Source organism: Gobius niger (assembly GCF_951799975.1).
Source record: "Gobius niger genome assembly, chromosome: 15".
Classification (NCBI taxonomy): Eukaryota; Metazoa; Chordata; class Actinopteri; order Gobiiformes; family Gobiidae; genus Gobius; species Gobius niger.
This window is the reverse complement of record NC_136866.1, coordinates 9,347,072-9,371,725: the sequence shown is the minus strand read 5'-3', so window position 1 is coordinate 9,371,725 and position 24,654 is coordinate 9,347,072. Positions and strand designations below refer to the sequence as shown.

At 43.5% G+C, this 24,654-nt stretch overlaps 2 protein-coding genes across 7 annotated transcripts in view; both read left to right on the top strand.

Annotated features, from left to right (window-relative positions):
- The window catches only part of sash1a (SAM and SH3 domain containing 1a), a gene marked incomplete at its 3' end in the record, with an annotated part of 169,193 nt that overhangs the window by 115,513 nt on the left and 29,026 nt on the right, over positions 1-24,654 (top strand). For 4 of the 6 annotated variants that reach the window (XM_079571941.1, XM_079571940.1, XM_079571943.1 and 1 more), the window contains exon 2: positions 15,778-15,906. In XM_079571941.1, the coding sequence (XP_079428067.1) occupies positions 15,778-15,906 (129 nt within the window). Of the gene's footprint in view, positions 1-7,450; positions 8,066-15,777; positions 15,907-24,654 lie in introns of those variants that run through there. The other 2 variants (XM_079571942.1, XM_079571945.1) reach the window with 2 other exon arrangements.
- Positions 2,177-3,911, top strand: dytn (dystrotelin; the record flags this gene model as incomplete). Its single annotated transcript, XM_079571958.1, has 1 exon — positions 2,177-3,911. The coding sequence occupies one exon, from the start codon at positions 2,177-2,179 to the stop codon at positions 3,866-3,868; it is 1,692 nt and encodes a 563-aa protein (XP_079428084.1). The 3' UTR covers positions 3,869-3,911.

Sequence of the window (24,654 nt, the reverse complement as noted above, 5' to 3'; positions counted from 1 at the left end):
TTAATCAAAAACAACATCTGTCGTTTTCTGGAAACACCCAGGAATCTCTCTCACACTCACAACGGTGTAACATTATCAGGGAGCACATGGCCGGAGAGGCGTGGAGGGCATGAAGAATTTGGGAAGCCAGGGATTAACACAAGTATGCTTTGGTTTTAGGTTTGCTTTTGCCTCTTAACAAGACATAAAAGAAGGCAGGAGAGTTGTGTGTATGTGGGAAATACATATTACCGCTTTGATCAAATGTGAAGAATGAAACAACTTCCCAAAATGTGTGGCCCAGTTTAGTGTAAAAATAAATAAATAAAAATCTCTCAGAACTAGATTTTCTTCACAATAGTGTTGAAATCGCAATACATTATCAATATATTCTTAAATTGCATGAAATGTCTAAAGGTATGTAAAGAGACAACACAAGACTTGGACTATTATGCTACTGGAACACACATTTTACTAAACTATTATCACTATTATCAATTTAAAAATGTCTAATGCTTATAATTTTCAATCCTCTGTTACCACACTAACATCTTTGACATCTGTTACTTCCACATTTATATTATAAATCAACATCTGATATGAGATAAAGAAGCTTGGAGGCTTTTGAACCTGATCTTTGCTTGTGCTTCTTTATTTTCCCTTGACTTCCCGAATTCTTGCATCAAATTTGAAACATCTACAGGATATTACATTGTATTGTATTACTGATTTAGCATTCCGCCGCATTCCTGCTCGATTTGTCTGAGACCGAAACTGACGACCTGCCCTTGACACGCCGAATCTACCTTGGCTCTTTTTTTCTTGTCATGTTGAGGGATGAAACATTAATGAGTTGTGCTGCTAATTGGCTCGTGTGAAAACGCCCACGCGCGATCGGAGCGGCGTGGAAAGTGCGCCGGCTTGTTTGCCCTATAGCTGCCCACTCACCGTATACACACACGGGCATGGAAGAACGTACAGCATAAACATAAATCCACTCTAATCCCGATGCTTTCAAACGAAACGCCAAGGGACGCCAGGCCTTTGACCAATCCACTGAAGCCAATTAGTGCTGAACTCTACATCCCAATGTGTGTATAGAAAACACTGGCATTAAAAAGGAATAGGCCACTGTTTTTACATACTGAGATATGTTCTTACCTTAGCTTTGACGAGTTCTTTAGGACCTGTCTGATCTTCACCCGTGCCTTCTATCACGTAAACACAGCGCAGACGGCGTTAGCATTTAGCCTCTCCCTCTCTCCTCTATGGCTCCAAAACAGGTCAAGATAAAAGCTACCAAGCTCTTCCACGTTTTCCCTATTTAAATATGGTTACGTGAAGTGTTACACTACAAAGTATAATTACACAAAATTAAACAATGTGGATTTTCTAAGCGGATAAAAGGGGGGACTATATTGTAAGGCATAATAATACCAGGAGTAGTTCGAAATCCGCGCAGTAAATTACTCCTGGTATTATTACGCCTTACAATATAGTCCCCCCTTTTATCCGCTTAGAAAATCCACATTGTTTAATTTTGTGTAATTATACTTTGTAGTGGAACACTTCACGTAACCATATTTAAATAGCGAAAACGTGGAAGAGCTTTGTAGCTTCTATCTTGACCTGTTTTGGAGCTATAGTGGAGAGGGGGAGAGGCTAAATGCTAACGCCGTCTGCGCTGTGTTTACGTGACTGAAGGCACGGGTGAAGATCAGACAGGTCCTAAAGAACTCGTCAAAGATAAGGTAAGAAAATATCTCAGTATGTAAAAACGGTGGCCTATTCCTTTAATGGTGATACAGTCAAAAAATACCAATATCTATAGATAGAAAAATAAGACAGGTTTTTATATGTTTGTGTAAGCTCTCAATCATCCACTATCCATCCATAAAATGTATTCAGAATTGTTTTATTGTTATTGAAAGTCATTAGAAATCTATAGGGTGCACACAGTCCCCTCCCTCGCTGGAGTGTGTCACATGATCAGTGTCGCGGCCTGTGATTGGCTGGGGAACAGCAGGTTGAACAGGTGACAGGCGAGAAGTGGCAACGACGGCTCATTCATCATTTATCGACTTCAGGTCCGCTCTCTGCTCCACTATTGTCCCGTCATTGTGCAGCCTCGGTCTACGCGCTGCTGTCTGTGGGTTACTGCATACTTTTCAAGATTGCTTTTTCTCCTCTTTTGGCTATGGATCTCGACAGCATCGAAGCCTTAAATGAGGTGCAGACGTCGGTCTACAGAGCGGCGCTCAAACTGCAGTCTGTCCAGAGGCTCACGCACCTCCATGTGGTGTCGGTGCGTCACGTGGCCGCGACCCTGCGCTCGATAGGCGGAGCCAGAGACATCGGCAAGCAGGAAGTCGTCCAGCTCTTAAACAGGATGTTCGTCAGCGTGTCGCAGGAAATGCCCGGGCATGTAAGTGTGGAAGCTCCGGAGGAAATGAGCAGCGCCATCTTTACGCTCTTCGACAAAGACGGCACCGTGGATGTCGACTCGCTACAGACGTTTCTTGTGGCGATGTGCGCGGATTCGCTCTCGGAGAAGTACTTGGCGCTGGTGTCGCTCGCTGCCTCAGGAACTTCTCCCATCCCAGGTTCGGTCAACAGGTCGTCTCTCCGGACTTTGCTCCATAACCTCAGTATGCTTCCAAAACTGGTGCAAGAAGAGGGAGTTTTCGGTTCGGTGGAGGCAGCCGTCAAGTCTTGTTTTAAAAGCATTTTGTCGCCGTCCGTTTCCCGCGATCACGTGATCTCATGGCTTCACGCCGAACCCCGCCTGACGCTGTGGTTGCCCACGATGTACCGCCTGAACGTCAGTCAAAATATCACTCACGACGTCCGCTGTCACTGCTGCAAGTCCCGCCCCTTTACGGGACTGAGGTTCCGCTGTGAGAAGTGTGTCGGGGTGCAGCTTTGCCAGACGTGTTTTTTCACAAACCGCAGTTCCAGGAAGCACAAGCAGCACCACCCGATGATGGAGTTCTGCGGCACGCCCACGTTTAAGGAATCGGTGTCTTCGCTGGTCCAAAACGCGAGGCATGCGCTCAGATTCAAACAAAGCAGGAGGAGGCGGAGGCAGCTGGCAATGGAATCACAGCAAAACCCTCGATCTTCAACCGAGGATCGCTTGGACGTAGCCCACAATGCACCAGTTTCGCCATCCCAGCAAACCGACCAGTCGCCGGCTCTGGAGAGATCAGACTCCGCCCAGCAAACGGACTGGGCCGTTGACCTGTCAGAAAGAGAGGCGCTGAAGGATGAGCTGCGGACGTTACAGCAAGACAAATGCATACTGGAGGAACAGCTCGAGGCGCTGAGGCAAACCGTCCAATCAGAGCACAGCGTTTTGGAAGACAAGTACTCCCAGGTGGAGGTCACCGTGGAAACGCTCCGTCGCCACCACTCGATGCTGGAAAGCTTTGTGACGCAAGCCTTGGAGAAGATCGAAAGCCAACGCACCAACGACACGACGGAAGATGAACTGGAGGAGGAAGAAGACAATGAGGAAACGGAGGAAGAAGAGGAGGAGGAGCTAAAACTTCTAGAAGCCGACGAAGACGACGTGACCCCGCCCCCGACGGTCCTCTGCGGGTCAGCGTTGTCACATAACTTGTATGTGGAGGAGGAGGAGCCAGGGCTGTGCTCCAGTCCCCCTCCACCTGTACAGGAACAGCAGCAGCAGGAAGCAGAGGATTGTGGGTCATGTAGTTCAGAGCCAGAGGAGAAGCTGTTGGATGCTGTACAGGGACTGAAGTTGGCTTTGGAGAGAGACACGTGGAACAAAACGGAGCAGGGCAGTGATAAGAAGTGGGAGGAGCTTCTGGAGGCGGCAGATGAGGTGGCAGAGGAGATCCATCAGCTGGTGGACGCTCTTGTTTGAAAAGACGATTTTCCCTGTGCTTTTGATATGCTCTGACTATTAAACAAACTTCGATAAAACTGCCAAGAATGTGTTTGCTTTCCTAAACACTAAATCTAGCAATACTGTAATCTGTGAAATTGTTAATGAAACAATGAATACACTAGCAAAATAATGTTTAAAAAAATGCCTGGGGCTTGCTTTGAGCCTGTTGATCTGATCTTCTCTCGTGTGCAGCATTCCTCTTCTTTGTTGGTGGTGCCCTTGATGTCTTGCCACCATGTTGTTAATCAGTCTGCCAGCGTGCTCCGTGGCTCCCCCCGGGGGCTATTTTTAAAAGGCGCAGGTCACTGCCCTCCAGAAAGGGTCAGTCTCACTATCAGGGGGTGTCCAGGTCGCCTCGCTCACATTATCTGCATTCTTCCTCTATCTCTCTGCCATTTTAACCGCATTTGTTTTTATCAGGCTGAGTCATCTCCAGTCACAAATGACATGCTGGGTTAGCTGTAAGTTTGAGGCATGTGCGAAATGTTATGTCTGCTGTTACGGTTGTGAGGGCAGTAGAGGCATGTTTCCACCTCAGAATATTCATACATTGTAATTTATCAATCAAACTTGGTGATAATACATAACACAGGCAGGAAGACACAAAGCCATACAGTATTCAAATCCTATTCTTAATATCCTACATTCTTTTCCAGTGACCTTGAATACTTTAAGTTAGTTTAACTGTGTGACTCTATACACCTGTCTCTTTGATAATGTACCCACAGTACATTTGATGAGCTTAATGTCACACAATGACAGAAAGTAGAACATCTTTGAAGCCTCTCACTCCTGATGGATTCCATTATCGTCTTCAGAGAGAAAGAAAAACCATTACAATCAAATGGAAGCTTGAATATTTTATAAGTCAGATGAAAGGAAAAAGATAAAAGTGGAAGTGTCAAAATAATTTTTATACCTGACATGCTGAGATGATTTAGTCCTGCGGCTTTTTGACACCATTCCAAGAGCACGTCTCGTCGTAAAAGACTTCTATAGGGTACATTTCGGAAAGCCTTGTGCCCTATTTTTGGAGACGTTTTACATACATCAGAGGTCCTAGTTGAGATTTAGTAAGAAAATGTATTCATGCAGCAACTTCTTCAGCAGCATACAAGTAGGCTATTAGCATACCAATTACATCCTATGCTAATGTTATGCTAATTGTTTTATTTTGATTAATAAAATGTGCAGCAGAAATAAACATTTTTAAATGTTTTCTAATCAGGTGCGTTGACTGAATTTCATAAATGCAGATGAGATGCGTGTTGTTAAAACTATAAATCTTACATAATATTTATTGTCACACATAAAAGTGACTGATTTGAAGACGACTGCAGGCATTCCCTCATCAGACACCATCATTTTAGACCGAATGTTCCCATGAAAATTCCAATCAGCGGTCCAAACATGAACAAAGTGGGTGATTAGCATGTATGGTATGTTAAGCAGCTTGTGTTTCCCTTTGTCTGGCAGGATTCACGGCAAACAGAGCTGATGAGTGTCCGATCAGTGATAACAGTCAGTGGGCGTCCTCCATGGCAAATTTATGGAGTGAACAAGCTTTGACGTGGATCAGATACTGTATTGGTATATGGTATATAGTGAGGGGAAAAGTGTATAACCCATGATGCTATAGATACTTGATGCTTGGCCACATAAAACTATACAATTGAATATCATTGCCTTACATGAAATTTTCCATTATAGAAATCAAAACTTGCCTTCTTCATAATCATCTCTTTGAATATTGCTTTTGATCATATACCTATACACAAACCTTTTTTGAGAGCTACAAGATGACCAAATGTATGAATAAACTGATGTGGTGCATTCGAATTGTTGATAAAAGGCAACAGTGACAATCGTGTTTTTACAGATGAGCAACACACCTAAAAAGAAACTGCAACAGTTGTAGCATTTGAAGACTGACATAAAATAGAGATAGATGGTCAAACACAAACTAGTTCATGTTTTCCTTTCTTTTCTGAAAGGCAAAATGGAAAATGCAACTGCTTAAAGAATCATGGGAAGAATAGAAAAAAGAAAAGACAGTATACAAAAAACAGCTCATGATTCAGTGTGATGATGTAATTGCATACACACCAGTGGCAGGTCACCCGTGTAGTTTCAGAGGCCTGTGTGTTTAGACTGTAAGCAGAGGACTGGTGAGCAGCTGTCACTCAGCCGGACCTTGTAAATGTCACTCATTTATGTGTCATAGGATTGAACTGAGAATAATCTTATCATGGTATTTAAGTAAAGAAGAACCTAAAATGCACTGTCTGCTACATATCATTTACATTTATATTTCATGTTTTTCTCATATTCTTTCCTGAGCAATCCCCCATGTAATAAAAGTTTATGGCAAAACTTGGGTTCATGACAAATAGTCTACGTCTAATTGCATTTATATATTTAATCAAACAAAATCATTATGACTGCATGTAAACAGTATCTTTATTGATGTAACACATGGCCTTTTATGTAAAATGACGATGGCGTAACAATATCCAGGGGGCTCACCATGTCACACATGATCTTTTACATAGTTTGTTACCAGTGTGGAATGCACACGCGTGTGTGTGGCCTGCTTGGCTGTGTTAGTTATATTTCTGCTCGTGATGGCTAGTCTAATCATCTTGTTAACCATGGAGGAGAGAGGGGAATACTGATCTAAATGTTGAGCCTATACTCTTTCCCCGCTCTCCTTCTCGCTCCATCTACGGCATCTGTCATGAGACCGAGCAGCTGTTTGCGCTCGGAGAAAATAAAATTCCACATGCAACAACGAGAGGAGTTTCACATCTCCATATTTACAATACAGCTGCTCACTGGAGGAGCATAACAAAGGATAACCGTGCAATTTCACGCTCAGACATAACGCCTTTCACTTTCACTAAATCAAATCTGCAGTTCTTAGGCCTATTTGCTACTGTGTTGTTTGTTTTTTGTTTTGGGGACAATTTGTTGCACTTATTATACTATTTATCTAACGCTGTCTTGCTTTATTGGCCTGTTTTCACTTTAGAATGATTTATGGTACATTTAAGCAGCGCTCCAAAACATTTTTCCCACGTGCTTTTTTGTTTCTCACACAATTGTGTGGAGAATGTGCTTTGTTCACTCTTTCTATTGAAGCCGTGTCGTGCACAAGAGACACATTGGTGGAGGGCAGTGTCAGCACAAGATAAGTTTTTGACATGTAGTTTCTGTGTGTATTGTTGCTGTAAATCCAAGTATAAAAACACATGATGCAGCCACAGTAAACATTTAATCAAACATAAAATAGAAGGTTAATACTCTATCTATTGTAGATTATTTTAGTGCAGTTAAAATCACAGTTCCACAGTTAGTAAGAGTCCTGTGATGGCTGTATGCATTTGCTCATGTTTATTTAATCTGAATCCAGTTGTTGCTAATCTTTGGCCAACAGAGGGCATTTATCTGGGTTGCATGACCATTGTGCGGCGGCGACATGTGCGTGTGTTTGCTGGTGTCATGTTTTTGGGAGGGAGGAGTGTGTGAGAGCACAGATCGAGGCGGGGGAAGGCGCACAGTTTGGCCGCTGGGCAGCAACTTTTCACAACCTCTTTCGCTTGTTCTCTATCAAAACGGGCTTTAACAAGTCTCGCCTATGGCTCGGAGCACTTTGAACCGCGCTGTTGTTGTGGCATTTTGAAGCTTTACAAAAACTCGTGTCCTCCTGACGAGACCCGACCCCCCCGTCTCACTTTTGGTTTGGACCCGGGAAAAGCTCACTCGCTGCTGCGCAAAGAACAGAAGAAGTTTGCAGAGAAAAGTGGAGACCTGTTGCTGATTTTCAAAGCTTTACGCGTGACCTCTTTTGGGGACAGCGCAAATATGCCTGAACTCATTTTACGCGCTGAGCTTCAACCAGTCTCGTGCAACCTTTTTGGAGAATTAACCCGGCGTGACAGGGGCAACTTTCTCTAAGAGACCAGCGCTGGCACCGACGTCACGCTTCTCTGCGTCTTAACGCGTGGATTAAACGCACACAAGCGGTTGTACTTTAAAAAGTTATTGATTGCGGCCACAATGGAGGGTGAGCCGGAGACCGCGACTCCAACAGAGGAACCCCAAAATGACGGCACCTCTGCGGCTGCGCCCGACACTTTTTCGCAGCTCTGGACGGACGTTATGGGGATGCTGGTGAGTGGTTTGTTGTCATATAGGGGGATGGGGGAGAACGGGGTGAACTGCAAAAGAACTGTCACCGTTTGTTCTTCGTGGTTGCTTTGGTGATGTGTTCCCAAGTTGTAATTACGTGTGAACGACGCATCGCCTGCACCTCAACTAATGCAACCACGAGCAGGCCCGTGAAGCGGTTAAAAGCAAGCGGCGTGTAGGCCATTGTGCTGTGAGGGTCAGACTTGTAGGTCAGGCGTACCTTACTGGTGATACTGGTCAATGCCAATGGGCTTGTGAAGGTATTTTACATGCAAACGCGATTGGTCTGGACCACGGCATGTATGGATGCTTGGAATTCTCAGCTACGTATATGGCGCTGCGTGTGCGTAAATAGTAGTTTGTTGCGTGGCCCACCTCTGTATGCGTAGTACCATCGTTACTAGGCTACTTGTATAGGCCCTCCATGCATGACACTTTTTGTCCTTCCATTATGCCGAGTGATTCTCAACACGTTGCATGAGTATTGTTCGTTTTTTAGTTATTTTCCCCCCCACAGTTTTCCAGTTTTAACAAAGATTGAGTCGTAATCCAGCCGTCCAGATTCAGTACTAATGTCTGATATATTGATATTATGTAGATTCAATATAAATCTGTGGTTTATAATAATATGGCATGGTGGCCCACCATCTCTTTAAGACAGGGGTGTCCAAACTTTTTTCATGGGGGGCCGCATACTGAAGCGTACACAGGGTGAAGGGCCATAGATCGGTGGTTAGTGCCGCAAAACCTTTGACTAGCAGAGGTTTAAATTGCGCCCCACACCTTTATCTATGCTCAAACCCTTCATGCCAGCTCTGTCTCACAGTAAAAGGTTAGTTGTTTGGTTAGAATTGTGTAGAATTATTACATTTCAAATAAAAAGGACTATCTCTGATGATGTGTCCCGATTCAGCAAGAAGGCCGAGGGCCACCAAAAATTGGTCTGAGGGCCGCATTTGGCCCTCGGGCCGCACTTTGGACACCCCTGCTTTCAGATGTCAAGTCATATTTATTCCATATCCACACGGTTATACTTTCCAAACTAAAGACTACACCTCAGTATGTCTGGGCACCATGACATTTAATCAATAACTTAAACGATACTTGTTTTTTGACACTGATACCGGAACAATACTTTTTTCCGATACCTATACCAAAAAATAGGTCGTAGCACCAGAAAACAGAACAATAATGTTAGTTTATTCCATATTCAAGACTCTTTCTTTTAAATGTATATCATTTATTTGAGTGGAAACAACCCAGTCACCTCCTTATGCAGTCTCTGGACCAACCAAACCTTTTTTACCCCATACAATACTGGTATCATTTAACTGTATCCAAGTGTGGGGTTGTATGTTTACAAAGTGCATCCGGTTTCATCCTGAGTTTTGCCTTGTAGTGAAAGTGTCCAATGCTTAAATAATGTAAGATTAACTGACTGTGTTGTTGTTGTTTACAGAGTGCCCTTGACTTTGTTCTTTCATGCTTTTGCCACTTGCCTCCGGCACACAGCTCTTTTGTGCGTCGAGGCGGGCTCGGTTTCTGCAGGCCATTGATGTGGACAGTCGTGAGTGGGGACACTTCCAGCGTTTAGACAGTGAGGTGTTAATTTGGTTTGGTCTAGCGCTGGAGATGGTAGGTAGGTGCAAGTGCTGGGATAGTGTGGCACTGTGCCAATGCTCTCCTCCCATTGGTCGAGCTGATAGTCGCGCTTCCTCAAACACCTACATCAACTGTTTCAAATGGTTTGTTTTTAAGGCTAGATTTAGGTCCATCATTATCTTAACTTTATTTGGGGCTTTGATGTCTTTTATACGTCGATTGTGCAATTCAAAGTTAATTAAGATTATAAATAGACCGGTGTCCCTTTATAAGATTTTTAGTGATATCGGCGGGCTTTGTAGTGTGGAACAGTAAAGTTAAGTAGCTACCCATTCTGCTAATAAACACGGTGCCATGCTCTCATTAGTCGGCCCACTAAGAAACACCCGCAAGTTTTTAAATGACCAACATCCCAGTAAAACACAACACACTTCGAGCACTTTGGAGACATGTGGAATAGCAGTCATGTTTGCTATACAAGTGTAGTACAATGAACAATGATTTGGAGTACATTTGGGGGGGAAACATCGAGTACCGACTGTAAGTTACTTCAGACTTACAGTACATATTGCTCTTACTGAGACAAAAATACAGATTTTCAGACTTTCATATCCCTAAGGAATCTGAAACTGATTCAACTTGCAATAATGAAACTAACCACGGCAGCTATTATCGTCACGGTTATTTTTCGTTACAATTTCATTTTCCAATTCCCAGCTTTGCTCTTCCAGCTCAACCGCTTTTGACAGTTACTCCTGTAAGATAGCCATCAATCTTGATACGGTGTTGTAATGATCTGCTGACTACATTTCCAACTGCACTTGCCAAACCAAAGACAGCCCTCATGCCTCTCTTGACTGTGCACTTTCAAAATAAAGGTCCTCCATTGTTTTGACTGTAAATCTCAGAGGAGGAATCCCGTCTGGCCCTTTTCTCTCCGCCTGCTCAGGTTCACGTCCAGAGGGTTAAACAATGCACCGCGCGACCTGTCCCGGAATGTGTTAATAAGAACGCTTGCACAAGTTAGTCATTTATTTGCGGTTGGCGTTGTGTAAATAGCTCTTGGGCTAATTAAGAGTTAAAGGCAGTCGGGACATTACTCAGCTCGAGCTGTGGCTGGATTTACTGACGTCTGAAGAGAGATTTGGTGCTGCGTTTCTAGGCTAAAGCTATTTCTCAGATGTGGCTTATAGTTATTAAATGGTGGCAACGCTTAAGGGGGTGATATTGAAGCACAATCGAATTCCCTGCTACTCAACATTGAGATCTTCTACACCAATATAACGATCAAGATGAATCGCAATCAAGCTGACGTCCCAGTTTAGTTCTTCCCTCATGTCAGTGCTTTTGGACATGTTGAGATTGTGCACTTTAGTCGGAAATCTCAACTCGGCTTTGTCACACACACAAAAAGCCGACAAGCTATGTGTAACCAGCTGAGAGGGTTTGCTTTGTGTTCCGATCGATCCGTTTCTTTGGACCGCTCTCCAAAGATGGCAGAATTCAAAATCTTGGCATTGCTTCATCTCTACCTCAAGGACCTTACCTCCTACTTGGAACGCTCTCTTCCAAAAAAACAACTCTTGCATCTTGCGTTTCTTCTTCAGAGGTCGTCTTGAGCCAAGGCCTTGTGGAAATATTCTGCCTCCTCCTCTCTGTTTCATAGTGCGGCTGCAGGTGGGCGTTCATCCACTGGGATTTTGAAAAACAACAACGATTAGGCCTATGCCGTGGACGTTGGTATATAGCCCATCTTTTGAGCTAAGAATATACAAGTGAGACGAGATTATCGATCGTGTCTTGGAAACATATGCCTCGTTCCTCCTACAACAACTTCAGCTCCGCATGCCTCAATTATCTCATGCCAAGTTCTTCTGCCGGTGGTATAGTCAATCTGTCGGAGCTTAATATCACTTTTTAGAGTGCGGATCACCTCCCTTGCCCCGCACGACTCTTCTCATTATTGAGGTCACTCGGAGATCTGGCAGGCATCCTCATGTGGGACAGTGCCAGCCCGCTCTGCCCCTCTCGGCCCCGGGATATCCTGAGGAAGAGCTCACAAAGGGGTGGTGTCTGAACCCTGGTCTCAACTTCCTCGATAGTCTCCCCCAGCTTTTGAGCAAAGGTGGACTTAGCATAATGGAAATGCTCTACTGTTTCATGTCTTCACGTATTCGAAAACGTAATTTGACAGTGCGGCCAAAATGCCAGCGGTGTTGTCTCGGCTTTCGGGACGCCTGCTTTTCCCATCACGTCATATTCCACTTATCCTCCAGATCATTACAGTTATGGCACAGGCAATCCTGGTTCAATGATACATTGGCCGCTTGTTTTTTCCAGGCTGACCGCGACTACGACAAACATTTGTGCACTCTTTCGGACACTCTTTCTTTTCCATCCAACGATGACTTCTCCATTTGCGACTCAATGCTTTGCCAAAACACTGTGCTCTCCAACCTGCCTCCTTTGTCCCAGCGCTGTGCAGCCAGTGAAAGGTATCCCTCCCCTGCGGCTCTAACATTACATCAGATGCCGCGGAGCTATTGTAAACTGCCGTCATTGTTCTTTCCCCATGAGAACGCGCAGTCACAAGGCGAGACCCCGGGAACAATGGACAACGCCATGTATACCACAATCCCAAGAGCGAAAGAACCCAGTGCGAGGGCCAGCCATGGACCCGCGCTGAAACGCCCACCACGAATTGCCTTTTAAACAGTCGGAATGTGCTTTTTCCAGCTTGAAATGAAATATTTACTTTTCGGGCCATGGAGAACGTGCGATTAGTGAGACGACCTGGTGGCCCCGGGACGCCAATAACACAACAAGAATCACATTTAGACTTCGGATTATTGAAATGAGTAACAGTATGACATTTGCTAGCCTTTATATATATATATCTGGCTTTTGGTCAGTAAGTGTGTGGTTAAACTGGTTCTGCTGCATTGATTCCTATTGCAATACAACAATAAATGGAGTGATGTTGATGTGTTAACATAAAAAAATAGTTGTGGAAGTCTTTGTAGCCTGATTCCTTCCGTAAATAGCCCAGCTGTTGTGGTCCAAATACCGTATTGTCACACTATAAAGCAGCCACTTAATTTGGTCAAAGACGAGCACTCATCACAAGTGTTTTTCGAGCCCATAATGTTTCCTCAATCATCCCTCTGTTTGTCAATTGCGCAAAGTCTCCGGGACAGAACTGACACTTTGTTCTGTCCTCCGCTTTGGGGGGGGAGGCGCCATCTTGAAAGGTCTGGCTGTAAAGTGGCTTTGAGGAGCTTTACAGTAAATACAAACTCATCTGAACATGGGTGTTTCTCTGTGGCTATTGTTGCTATTGTTCCAGTCAGAGTGGGGAGTTGGCTGCGGTCTGGTCCAGGGTGGAGAAGCCCTTACATCATAAGTCCGTTCTATTAGTCTCTAGATGTTGGAACACAATGGCAATTTATTTTCTTAGTAACTCCTGTGACCATACATACTCCTACGGGGTTTCACAAAACGCTCTGCTTGTCACCCATGATTGAACTCAGTATGTGGCCTTACTGTTATTAACTATCTTGTTTCAGAGATGTTGGATTTGGTTCAAATGGACATATCACATAACTGAGGCTAACATTGATATTTTTTGTTTTAAATTTCTATGTACATGGAAAAAAGTAAAATGTGCATGATTATTCCTTTTAAGTATTAGAAATAAGTCCTCTATGCCAGTGGTGGTTTCTTGATTATTTTGTACATTTAATTTGATGTCTTTTTTATTTAAAACAGCATATTTCGGTGACATTAAGCCAAATATCAAAGTACAGTATCCAAAGTAACATAATTAAACCAGATTTTAGTCTCGAGTTGTTGTTTGAAGGATTTTCCGGGGCCCGTCCTGACAACTTTGAGAACCCCTGCTCTAAGCGACCCCTTTCCTGCTTAGATGACCTTCCCCTGAAATCTCCTGCTTCTGGATTGAACAAATTAGACACTTCTTATTCAGAGATTTACTACTTAAAAGTCCCGTATAGAGAGTGCATTTGCTGCCTATACCCACAAAGTACTTCGGTAAAAGTGTCTCGTTCCCACTTTCCCTGATGCGCTGTACTCTGGGCTTCCCGTGCATTCTCATGATTCCTCCGCGCATAACAGACGGCATGGATCTCACTTTACACTGTGGAAGGGGGTCAGCTGCCTCGTACCCCAGTGAGCTCATGCCACTGGAGAATCGGAGGAATCCCAGCTATGTGCGCGCGCATGTGTCGATCCGCACGCGCCCGATCCGAAAACAGCGAAACACGTGCTGCTTGTCTCTGCATGCCCTACTTTATCAGCTGAGGGGACTTGCAGTCTAAATCTTAGGACATTGGTGTCTTTTTGATGCCGTAAAATGTTGTATACCACCGGGCACCGAAACAAGACCACGATGGAACTTAATAAGAAAAGTCAGTACTAAAACTAGAACTTGCTGCCATTTCTAAGCTGTGTTTGTTTTAGGCTGAATTTTGGTAAATCTCAGAGATTGCGATATGGATGTTGCATAACCGAACATTGCAAAAACGTCCAATCTCTATCAGCATCGGTGAAAACATCCTGCGGTTGTCAATAGGGATTTGGATTCAAATGCAAAACCTTGTGTAGGCTCCCGCTGGGAATCTCAGACATCTTGAAACATGATTGCGAATGACGAAGGAGACGACTGGAGCATTTGCGCAAGGCTAATCTGTTCAAACCAGTCTTGAGATATCTTACACATCGAAAAAGTTAAATGGTCCGAGTCATAACTTGCCACTTAGTGTTTGGTCTCTGAAATTAAACGCAAGGTTAACGGTTTGGCAATAAACACTTCTTGAACCTCGCATTCCAGCAGCGTGTTTACCAGAGCAATTGCAATAGTGGTCTCCGGGATCTTGTGAAATTCTGCAACATGGAAACCGTTTGCACAAGCCTCGTATTGATGATTTGTTTAGCAATATAACAGGATCGGGACTGCTTTATCCGCGCTTATCTGCAATCTTCATTTCATAACGCTGCGTCTTCTTCCTGTTTGTTTGTTTTGGTGTTTTGCCGGAGACATTTCCTGTGCTTCGGTGGCGCATTCTAATGGGTCTTCCTTAACGCCAGACGGCCATCCCTTTGGCCCGGTGCGGCTTGTTTACTACATAGTCTGTGGTGTTGCGCTCACAGGGCCCCATTCATCCGAGGCCTGGCACCTAAAGGAAGAGGAGCGTCCCGTCCACAAAGACTTCGACTGAGGGAGACTGTTCAGGGCTCTCACACTGACTCAATGCTCCCTGTTTGCCTGGCACAGATTAGGTCAACACCATTGAATATTCAGCTGCTGGATTTGCACAAAACACATACGAATAGGTGTTGCAATGAATTAGTAATGCAATATCATTATTACAGATATTGCACTGTAATTAAGTAGCTGTATTCATAATCTGTAAGTGAAAGACTGATGCCATTGAACATTCTTTCGTTTAGATAAGAACTTGTTTGGGTTATTGCATCTTTGTTGCTTTTGAGGCCTTCATCCACGCACAAAGACCGGGACTGCACTTACGACTTTAAGAATCGAGCGTGCACAGTCAGTTTTGTCACACAGTTCATCCGCAATACCACTTCAGAATCGCTGACTAACACATATCTCGCAAATCCTGCCTGCACTGTACATCTGGTATTTTACCACACGCCCTTAATTGGATCAGTAGCTATTTCAGAATGGCAATATGTGCGCAATTATGCAGTTTGACCCCAAGCACATTCCTGACACGAAGCCACTAATTGTAAGTGTTTGTGATATTGGGTTTTGTAAAGCTGGAAATAGGGAAAGTAAAGCAGCTGTGTTCAACTCTAAAACTGAATCTCTTAGAGGGCACAGGTGCACTGCATAGTTCTGGCACTGACAACCTCGTATTTTCGGAAAGCATTCGCTCCAGAGGGTTGTCGACCCCTGGCACGGAGTAATTTCCAATGGCCGATGTTGAGAACTTGCAAAGAACTGATGTGTCTATGTGTGGAGTATAGTTTGCATATTTTGTGACCTTGCCTCGCTGTATTTTCTGATATTTTGGGACTAAATATCTCTTAATCTCGTGTCTCTATAGGATGGTTCACTGGGCAACATAGATGACCTCGCTCAAGAGTACGCCGAGTACTACAACACTTGCTTCAGCGACGTCAGCGACCGCATGGAAGAGCTACGGAAGCGGAGGGTTTCACAGGAACTAGACATGGTGAGTCGAAACCTTCATGCCTATAACCCAGCAAAAATATAGCTCTGAAATAACGCGGTTCACAAATGTGTTCGGGAAATAAAGCAGGCGGTGAAGTGAAAATGTTGCCAAGGTTTGAGCCTTTGTCCATGTGGTCTTTCTAAAGTCCACTTGGAAGTCCGGGAGCCCTTTTCACTAGGATGTAGGGCACTGGGGTACCCCTTCTGTTGCCAAGTTGCGGGGAAAGCTATGTAGGAATGTTGCAACAGAGAAGAAGCCACCCGGTAGGTCCTCGAATAAACAAGTGTTATGCTATCGCCTGCGTGGTGATTGTGTAATGGTGTTTTTGTAAAAGGAGGTTGCAAGGAGGTTGAGGGTTCAGTTTTAGGGCATGAGTAATCCACACCTCCTCCTCCTCCTCCGTGTTATTGTGCATCAGGTGTTGAGAAAACTGACATCTCTAAAATGGCTTTTCTCTTGCTCACCTCATTAACTACATCAGTCACCGGGCTGTCACTCCAGAAACAGCCTGATAACTTGAAAAAATGATTCTTTGCATCTAATCCCTTTACACGTGTAAGGCATTACCATAAGCTTTCCCTATTATAGCCCCTGTCTAAAGACGTCTGCCTATAAATCTTTGACTGTCATTTCCCGGTTTAATAAGATGACCTCTTCTCAACAGCGTGGCCATGTGGTTCTGGTTGAGTTGGCAGGTACGGCTATGATGGAGCGCTGATTTACAGAAGTCTGGGGCAGAGGAGTTTGGAACTTTACTCATTGTTTTCCCCCCAAATAGTGACACGCCGTCTCTCCTATCCTGACTGACCTTTGTTGAGACCTTCCCGTCAGGATTATTCAAAGCAGTTCTTATAACAAAAAGTATTAACATATCGCTGAAACTTTCGCCCCAACGCCACTTCACTCGCTGTACCACATACCTGCTCATGATGCATGTATTAAAAAAAAAAAAAAGTATGCATCCTACTTCGGGAGTTTGTTGCTGGCTCATCCACGGAGAGATAAAACAGAGGAAGAGGAAGCTATCAGGGCAGAGAGGGCTTTGTGCGCTTCATGTTTAAAAGAGGAGAGCGGAGGAGCAGGATGTGCGGATGAGAGCTGGGAGAAGGGAGCCTGCAGCTGTCCTGTCGCTCAGCAAACTCTGGCAGTGAATAAAGCACAACAGAACTAGTGGGAGGGAATGTGGGTCAGACAACACCTTCGACAAAGTTCTTTCACACCGCACCAAGTTGAGTTTCAATCCCGATCTCGATAATCCTTGCAGCATTGAGTGAAATTGGCCTATGGTTTGGGTGGGTAATGTCCTCAGCCCTGGGGGTCATTAGCAGACGCTCAAGGAAGGTCATACGAATGGGCGACATTTACCCACAAGCGTAACGGAGAGATCTGACCTTTAGCGAAAAGGCTAAGTGCTATAAAAGGGTACGGGACAGTAGTGATGCAATAACTACCTCACAATGCCCGCTCCGTCCGCCTATTGTCTTGGAGTAGACTCAATTGACTGACCGCCAAAATACCTTTTCTGATGATAATTACTATTTACTTTCACTCAATTATAGCATACAGTGGGACGAAAAACGTATGTGGACGCTTTGGAATTTCTCACATTTCTGCCTATATTGGTCATAACATGTGGTCCGATCTTCATATAAATCATAAGAATGAGTAAACAGGGTCTGCTTAAACTAATACCACCCATACATTTACATTTTATCATATTTTTATTGGCCATAGCATGTAAACATTCACAGGACAGGGAGGAAAAAGTGAGTACACCCACTAAATCTCGCCGAACTGCAACAGCTTTGTAAAGAAGAATGGTCGAAGTTCAGAAAGATAACTTTTTCCTCCCTGTCCTGTGAATGTTTGCATGTTATGGCCAATAGAAATATCATAAAATGTAAATGTTTGGGTGGTATTAGCTTAAGCAAACCCTGTTTACTCATTCTTATGATTTTGTTGAGGATCAGACCACATTTTTTTGATCAATTTGGGCAGAAATGTGAAAAATTCCAAAGCGCTCACATACATTATCCTCCCACTGTATATCGCACACTAGAGCAAAGGTGGTTGGACTCATTGACCTCTTCTGGGGTTCACACAAAATAGTTGCAAAGCTAACACTACTTTCGGGGCATGAAAAGCCACATGTTTTTTGAAATTACACTCCTCTAAGGGAATTTAACCCTAAAAACAACTCACCGTTTTCCCGCGACAGTCCAAATAAGGCGAGGCGCTCGGACCGCGTTCCCTGCCTGGCCATCGATGGACTTTGTTTTCATTATTTTTGCAGACATTTTCCCCCTGCCTCAACGCTAACAAAGCAGTAGCTCCAGCCCCATTGTGGCAACATTACAGGGCTGCTGATGGAGGCTCTCTCCGTGATATGGCTGTTGCTGGACCTCTTCCTGTCCGGCTCTGCGCTGGTTGTTCTTGTGCATCTTTGTGTTTGTTCAATGCGAAGCACGACAAATGGGTTAAACAAACTTCCTTTCTTTCCCTATATGTGACCGGTGCACTTTCTCAGCGCTCCTAAACCGTGTACATTAGTAGGCCGCTTGGGTGGTAGATGATTCGATGATACAGGGGTTACAGCGGAAAGTGCCTAAAATAGTTGTGAGCGCTAAGCTTTACCATAGAATAGGACAAAAGAACATTGGTTTTCTTTTCTTCCAGTGGCTGTAGTCATTGGAAAGTTACCATTCTTTAAAATGGGTCAGTGGAAGTTTAAGTGGCGATCACTACAAATTTGAAAGTCTAATCTAAACTTAAAGGGACTATACAGAGTTTCAAAATGTTTAAATTATGTGTTTTCCTCCCCCTACATGTTCCAGCAATGTCCTAATGTGTAGAATGAGCTCAGACCTGTTCACCACAACTGCCTCTAAAATCCTGCACTGTCACTCAAAAAGGTGTTAATTCGGGTCCGAAGTGCCGTCATGCACGAGTTTAAAGCAGTACTAAGTAACTCTTGCCCCTAGAGGCCATAAGCGCAACCTCAGGTGTCGTAGCAAGTTACGATTTTTTAACCTATTAATTGTCTTGGAGAGTAAATACTACACTGACAGGAAAGGCGAAGGGATATTGTACATCCAATTATACTATGGAAATATTTTTTTTCACTCAAACTTGGCTGTAAATACTGTTTAAAGTGACGTTAGCCCGCAGTTAGCTTTGCCCGTTAGCATGTTAGCTTCTTCTTCGTGATTCCATTAGTGTGTATTGGTTGCTCCAGTCCGGTGGCAGTCAAGTTGCAAACATGGTTTTCTGGCCAGAGACACCAGGGGGAGATTAAATACCCTCCAATCATCCCATAAACACTGTTATTACCCCCACAGGGACTACAAAAATAATTTACTAAGGTAAACACACTACTTAGTACTGCTTTAATATAGAATCTGCAGTTACACATAAGACCTGGAGTGGCAGTAGTGAGTATAAAATGACGTACTTGCGTCTAGCCCCTTTAATACTGATAAAAACATAAATACTTAATTCATGATATTATGTACTAGAAAAGCTGACTTTTGATACAATAGCTGAAGGCCTTTCAGCACTGGCCTGGCCAAAAGGTTTTATATTAAATCAAAGTATGTTGGGTCTTTGAAGCTCAGGTTTCTTGTTACAACTTGCTAAAATGTGGACATTATCATGATGAATGAAGTTACTGTATGTGTAGCCCAAAGGTAAAATATCATTAAACTACTGTACACAGTTATTTATAGCTACATGAAAGAGAAGCATGAATCAGTCTGTTTTGATAGCGATTTACAATTCTCCTTGCAGTGAATTATCCCACCTTAGCGAGCACAATGCAACTGCTTTGTGAAAGTTGTAAACAAGGCAACCTTGACAAGGCCCACTTTGACATGTTATCTGAAATCTGTAGCCGTCAAAACGAAGACATTTTTGACACAACACTAGATTGATCTCGTAGCCTTAGGAATGCAGTGTAATGGTTTCCCAGTATAGAGGCTTGACAGTAGAAGGTCAGGGCGCCGGTTCAGACTTGTGCGTTGTGTTTGGCCACGAGCTAAAGGAGCAGTGTGGTAGATAGACTAATGCCTCCGTCAAACGCATTCATCAAAGTGGGTCAGTGCAACCGAAGTTAAAGCTACAGCGTTAAACCAAGATAAACCTCGCTCAAGCCCTTTCTTTATTTACTATACTTCTCCCGTTGTTGTTCTTAGATGTTTTTCAAATGGTGCCTGATATTGGTGTAACCCTTTTGAACAATCTTGGATGTATATTGGTGGTGTTTTCAGTGGGATTTATTGGTGTGACAGATCTGTCATTGGAATGTGTAATAACCTTGGTATTATGGTGGAAGTGCCCAAACAAAAATGAGCCGAGGAAGCTCAGGAATGTGCCGCATGAGACACATTCTTGAAGGCTGAGATGTGTCGCTTTCTGACACTTATAAACCTGTCGAAGATTAAGTATATTGGGCTTTTATGCAGGCTGTTAGGTTGCATTCATTTACTGTTACTGCAAACTATAAAAGGTATGGTACTGTATTGTGTTATTGTAACTAACATGGCAGAAATTAAAGTTTGAAGTTGTCAGTTTTCAGTGAGTGTTAAAGACAAATGATCTACAAATGCTCATTTAAATCTATACCACGCTTACTGTCACAACTGCTACTTTTAATTCTCCCACCACTGCTATGTCTGCAACCACTACTACAGTAACACAATCCACTTTGCCACCTGTATGTAGAGACAGCATTCCTCCTTATAAATCAATCTGCAATGGGAAACACAGATTCGGTCTATGCTAATGGATAAACATGCTTTTCTGTCTGTTTTTGTGTACGCGGCTATGAGTTATCCAGATGAGCGAGTTTTGCAGGCCCTGCGCTCAGGTCTTGCCGGTAGTGGCGTGTGTCGTTCTTGGATCCGCACCAGGATTTCCAGTTGGTGTCTGCCCTTCCTGCGGCGCGCCCACCCAGGCTCGCCCCAAGTCACGCCAGTTGGCAATCCATCCCATAGCTACCTGGCTCCGCTGGTTTGGCTGCATTGGCCACATATCCGCCTTTTCCCTACATGACGCACGGGGTTTCCTTATATACATTCTGATGATAATATGAACAACACTTCCATATCTCCTATTCAAAATCCTACTTCTCTGTTAAGACTTAATACGCAGCAGCATTCCTATGTCATAAACAGCTCTCACAAGGCGTTTGATGCTCCTCCGCGTTTTCACATAGCTGACATTGTGCTCCTCATTAACCCGGTCGCTCTCATATCTAACTCGATCCAGTCACGCTTAAGCAATCAGGGTCTGCTTTGCCGGCACCCATCTCCCAAACAGCCCTCTAGATATTGACTTCATCGAGGGGCTGGAAAGTAGGCCAGTATCCCCCAGTATCCCCTCAGTATCCCCTCAGTATCCCTCAGTATCTCTCGGTATCTCAGGCCGGGTTCATGCAAAGGATAGCGGGCCCCTCTGGGAGTGTGCAGTGAGATCTAAGCCCTAATCCAGACGCTTGGAAGCCATTGATTTGAAATTCTCTTTCAACAAAAAAAATAAAAATTGTGTCAGATGCACCAGCAGTTTCGCACATTTCGGTTCATAAATGTATCTTAGGAGGAATTTTGATGATTACTGCATTTTTTTGTGTGTCTGATGCTGCTTTGCTGTTCGTTCCTCTACAAGTACTTTTGTTTGTGCGGGGTGAAAAAGTATGTAAATGTTTATCAGAAAGTGCATATTCTCCAATCAAAGTGAGTAAAAGTCTAAATTCCATCTCTGCTAAATATCCGCGCTGTGACAAATTGGACCGGCACGTAGGTTGTGTTTGTTTCACACTGATCCTCCTTGTGAGAAATGGCACCCACAGACGGAGACGGGGCCGTGCACAGAGCTGCTTTGTGCGCTATGTCTTTGAAAGTTGAGCTGCACAATTCTGCATGAACCTAATTGAGTCTTTTTTTTTTTTGTTCTGTTCACTTCACATCCTAGACACATCCAGAAGTTTATTCATAAGTGATGAACTAAATTAACCATTCAATAACGAGTTTGATTCAGATGTGATTTTGTTTAAAGGGAAACAAACTACTACAAAAACATACCTGGAACCGTGTTTCGACCAATTCACACATCTTTGAGTAATCTCTGAATCTTATCTTCTGGCTATTCTGAGCAGATCGGTGGCGGCTCCTAAAAAGCTCCTCCTGAAGTCCTACATATCCAGTAAATACCTTCCTCACCTCTCGAGCTCTTGCTTAGCTTACCTTTTTAGAGATGCACCGATCCTGCTTTTTTGCTACCGATACCGATACTGGGGGTTTGAGTTTCTGATATTAACCGATACCAAGAGACTTTGTCTTTCTCTTAGTGAAAAAGTGAATATTTCTCTTATCTCCATTGTGAGATCAATAAAGTTTTATGTTTTCTTGTCAATTATATTTATTAATAAACTAGACTAATGGAAAAAACATTTAACAAGGATCACTGGATTCTCAACACTATCCTTGGGCTTTATTAATATATAAACAGCTCACAGAAATTGATCTGATCATCACCACTTGTGTATTGTAAATATCTTATATCAGTTATTCTTTAACAGCATTTCATGAACTAAAATGCAAACACTTGACCACTCCAGTTGATTTTATTTTATTAGGCCACTGATTCTCCAGGTTCTTAGCTTCAAAATGACACACAGCATGCCCATGTTCACTTAGATTTAGTTGGTGAAAGTTGTGTTTTCAAAGCAGTGAGAGCCAAAACAGGCATCAGTTCAGTATAGGATAATTGTACCTATTTCCCGATATTGTATTGTTTCCAGTATCGGCTGCGATAGCTTCACTCCAGCCACACGTTTCTTTATCGAAACAGCTGCACAGCAAAGGGAAAGAGGAGTGGGAGGTGCTTACGGGGAGATTGTGTGAAAATCAAGGAGTGAAACTACTGGACTGTTTTAGATTAATACCCCCTCTTTAATGCCCTATTTGTTCATATTGACCCCTTAGTTGGAATATCTTTAGGTCTATGTCTTAATTCCTTGTGATACCTGGATATGGTTACATTGCCATAGTTGTAGTGCTGCTGCAAGTAAGTACTTTGTCTATGGCGAGTGTGTGCGCTCGTTCTAAGTCACCCTTACTGGCAGTCGGCAGCGTGCCCAGTGATATCTCCGCTGTCACTGTCGGGGTGCGATCAAAGAGGATCAGATTGTGAAGCCAATTTGCCACTACCTCCGCGCAAGTATGCGTTTTATGCACTCCGACGACGGGGCCGACTTGGGACTTCTTTTATGTGCGGTTTTCCCTTCCACCCACCCTTTGTAAACACAGCTGATGCCAGTGCACAAAGCGTTTTTTTTCTTTTTCTTCTCTCTGTCTATTTCAGATCTGGCAGGAAAATGCAGATTTATATCCTGCCCACGACGGGTCTCTGGGCGGGTGGCTTTTTCACACAATTTCAGAAAAGCTGAGATAAATGTGTGAAGTGAATAAAATCAGGGAGCAATGGTTTACATGTGGTATGTATCACAAGAATTAATAGGGAAATAAGCCATAATATTACACGATTCATTACTTTAGATGCAGTTTCTAGACTTGAATCAATCCCTCTGTGATACAATAAAATGTCAGATTTGTTTTAGAGAGTACATTAGGTCAAATACAAGATTAAAACAAATGAAACATATAGTATATTTTACAAGCTCAGACCTCCTGGCTGTCACGTCCCTCACATCCTGGTCACATGCAAAATTAAAAATACTGCTGACTGGTTCCTGCTGTCCGACTTATGGGAATCACCGTATTCCCAGCAACGGACGAAGAGATTTAGATCTTTTCCAGCAGCATTCCCGCTTTAAACGCCGGATCTCTGCCGTAATGACCATAACAGACAAATAGATAAACAAGCCAGGTACAGGCCTCCCACTGTCCTAGTTAAACCTAAAGATAAAACCAGCCAGAGCGTCTCTCCTGTGTTTCCAGTAGGCCTGATTACGGCAGGGATAAGTATAGGGGCTAGTGTTCATTTGGGGGTGGTTAGCCGCCTCAGCACTCCACCTCCTCTGATCATGTGACCCTCCAGGTCTAAAAGGGCGCCTGAAGGATGTTGTGTCACCTCTGACTAAGTCTTAACTATTAGTGGTCATTTCTTTGGGTGTGGTGGCATTGTCTGGGTAATGAAAGGTTAAAGCATAGGTCACATTGTGATGACTGTTATCGTGTTATACAGAAATGTACTGCAGCGTAAGTCATTTCCTTCATCACGTCAGCTGGTTTGGGAAAAGTGACAGGTAATAAATTCCTACTAAATGGCATTAGCACATAGAAGACCACACGTAAGGCTGCCCAATCTTTTGTAAAAAATTATAATAAAAGAATAATTTTCCTGATACGTGTTGCAATTATAGTTGTAATTTATGTTTGATTCAGTTTGCAGTGCTCATTTTAATCCCATCTAACAGGCTTGGCCAATAACATTTGAGAGAAAACTGAAGTGCTGCACCAATACAAGAATGATGTGCATTTCAGAACACGTTTGATAAGATCTAAACTTCAAGTTTTGCCAGTTCGATTAGATTGTGATTAATTGTGCTGGTACAAGTGACTATAGTTGAGCCAATGCTGTTTAACGTCTCCTATTGTGTCTGAACCTTTCTGGAAAAAATGATTTGATTTTGTTTGAATACTAAGATAGAAAGTGGAATTGGGAACCTATCAGTGGGTATTTCCACAAAACAAATCTCACTTCCTCACAAGATCCGGGGTCATGTCTGTG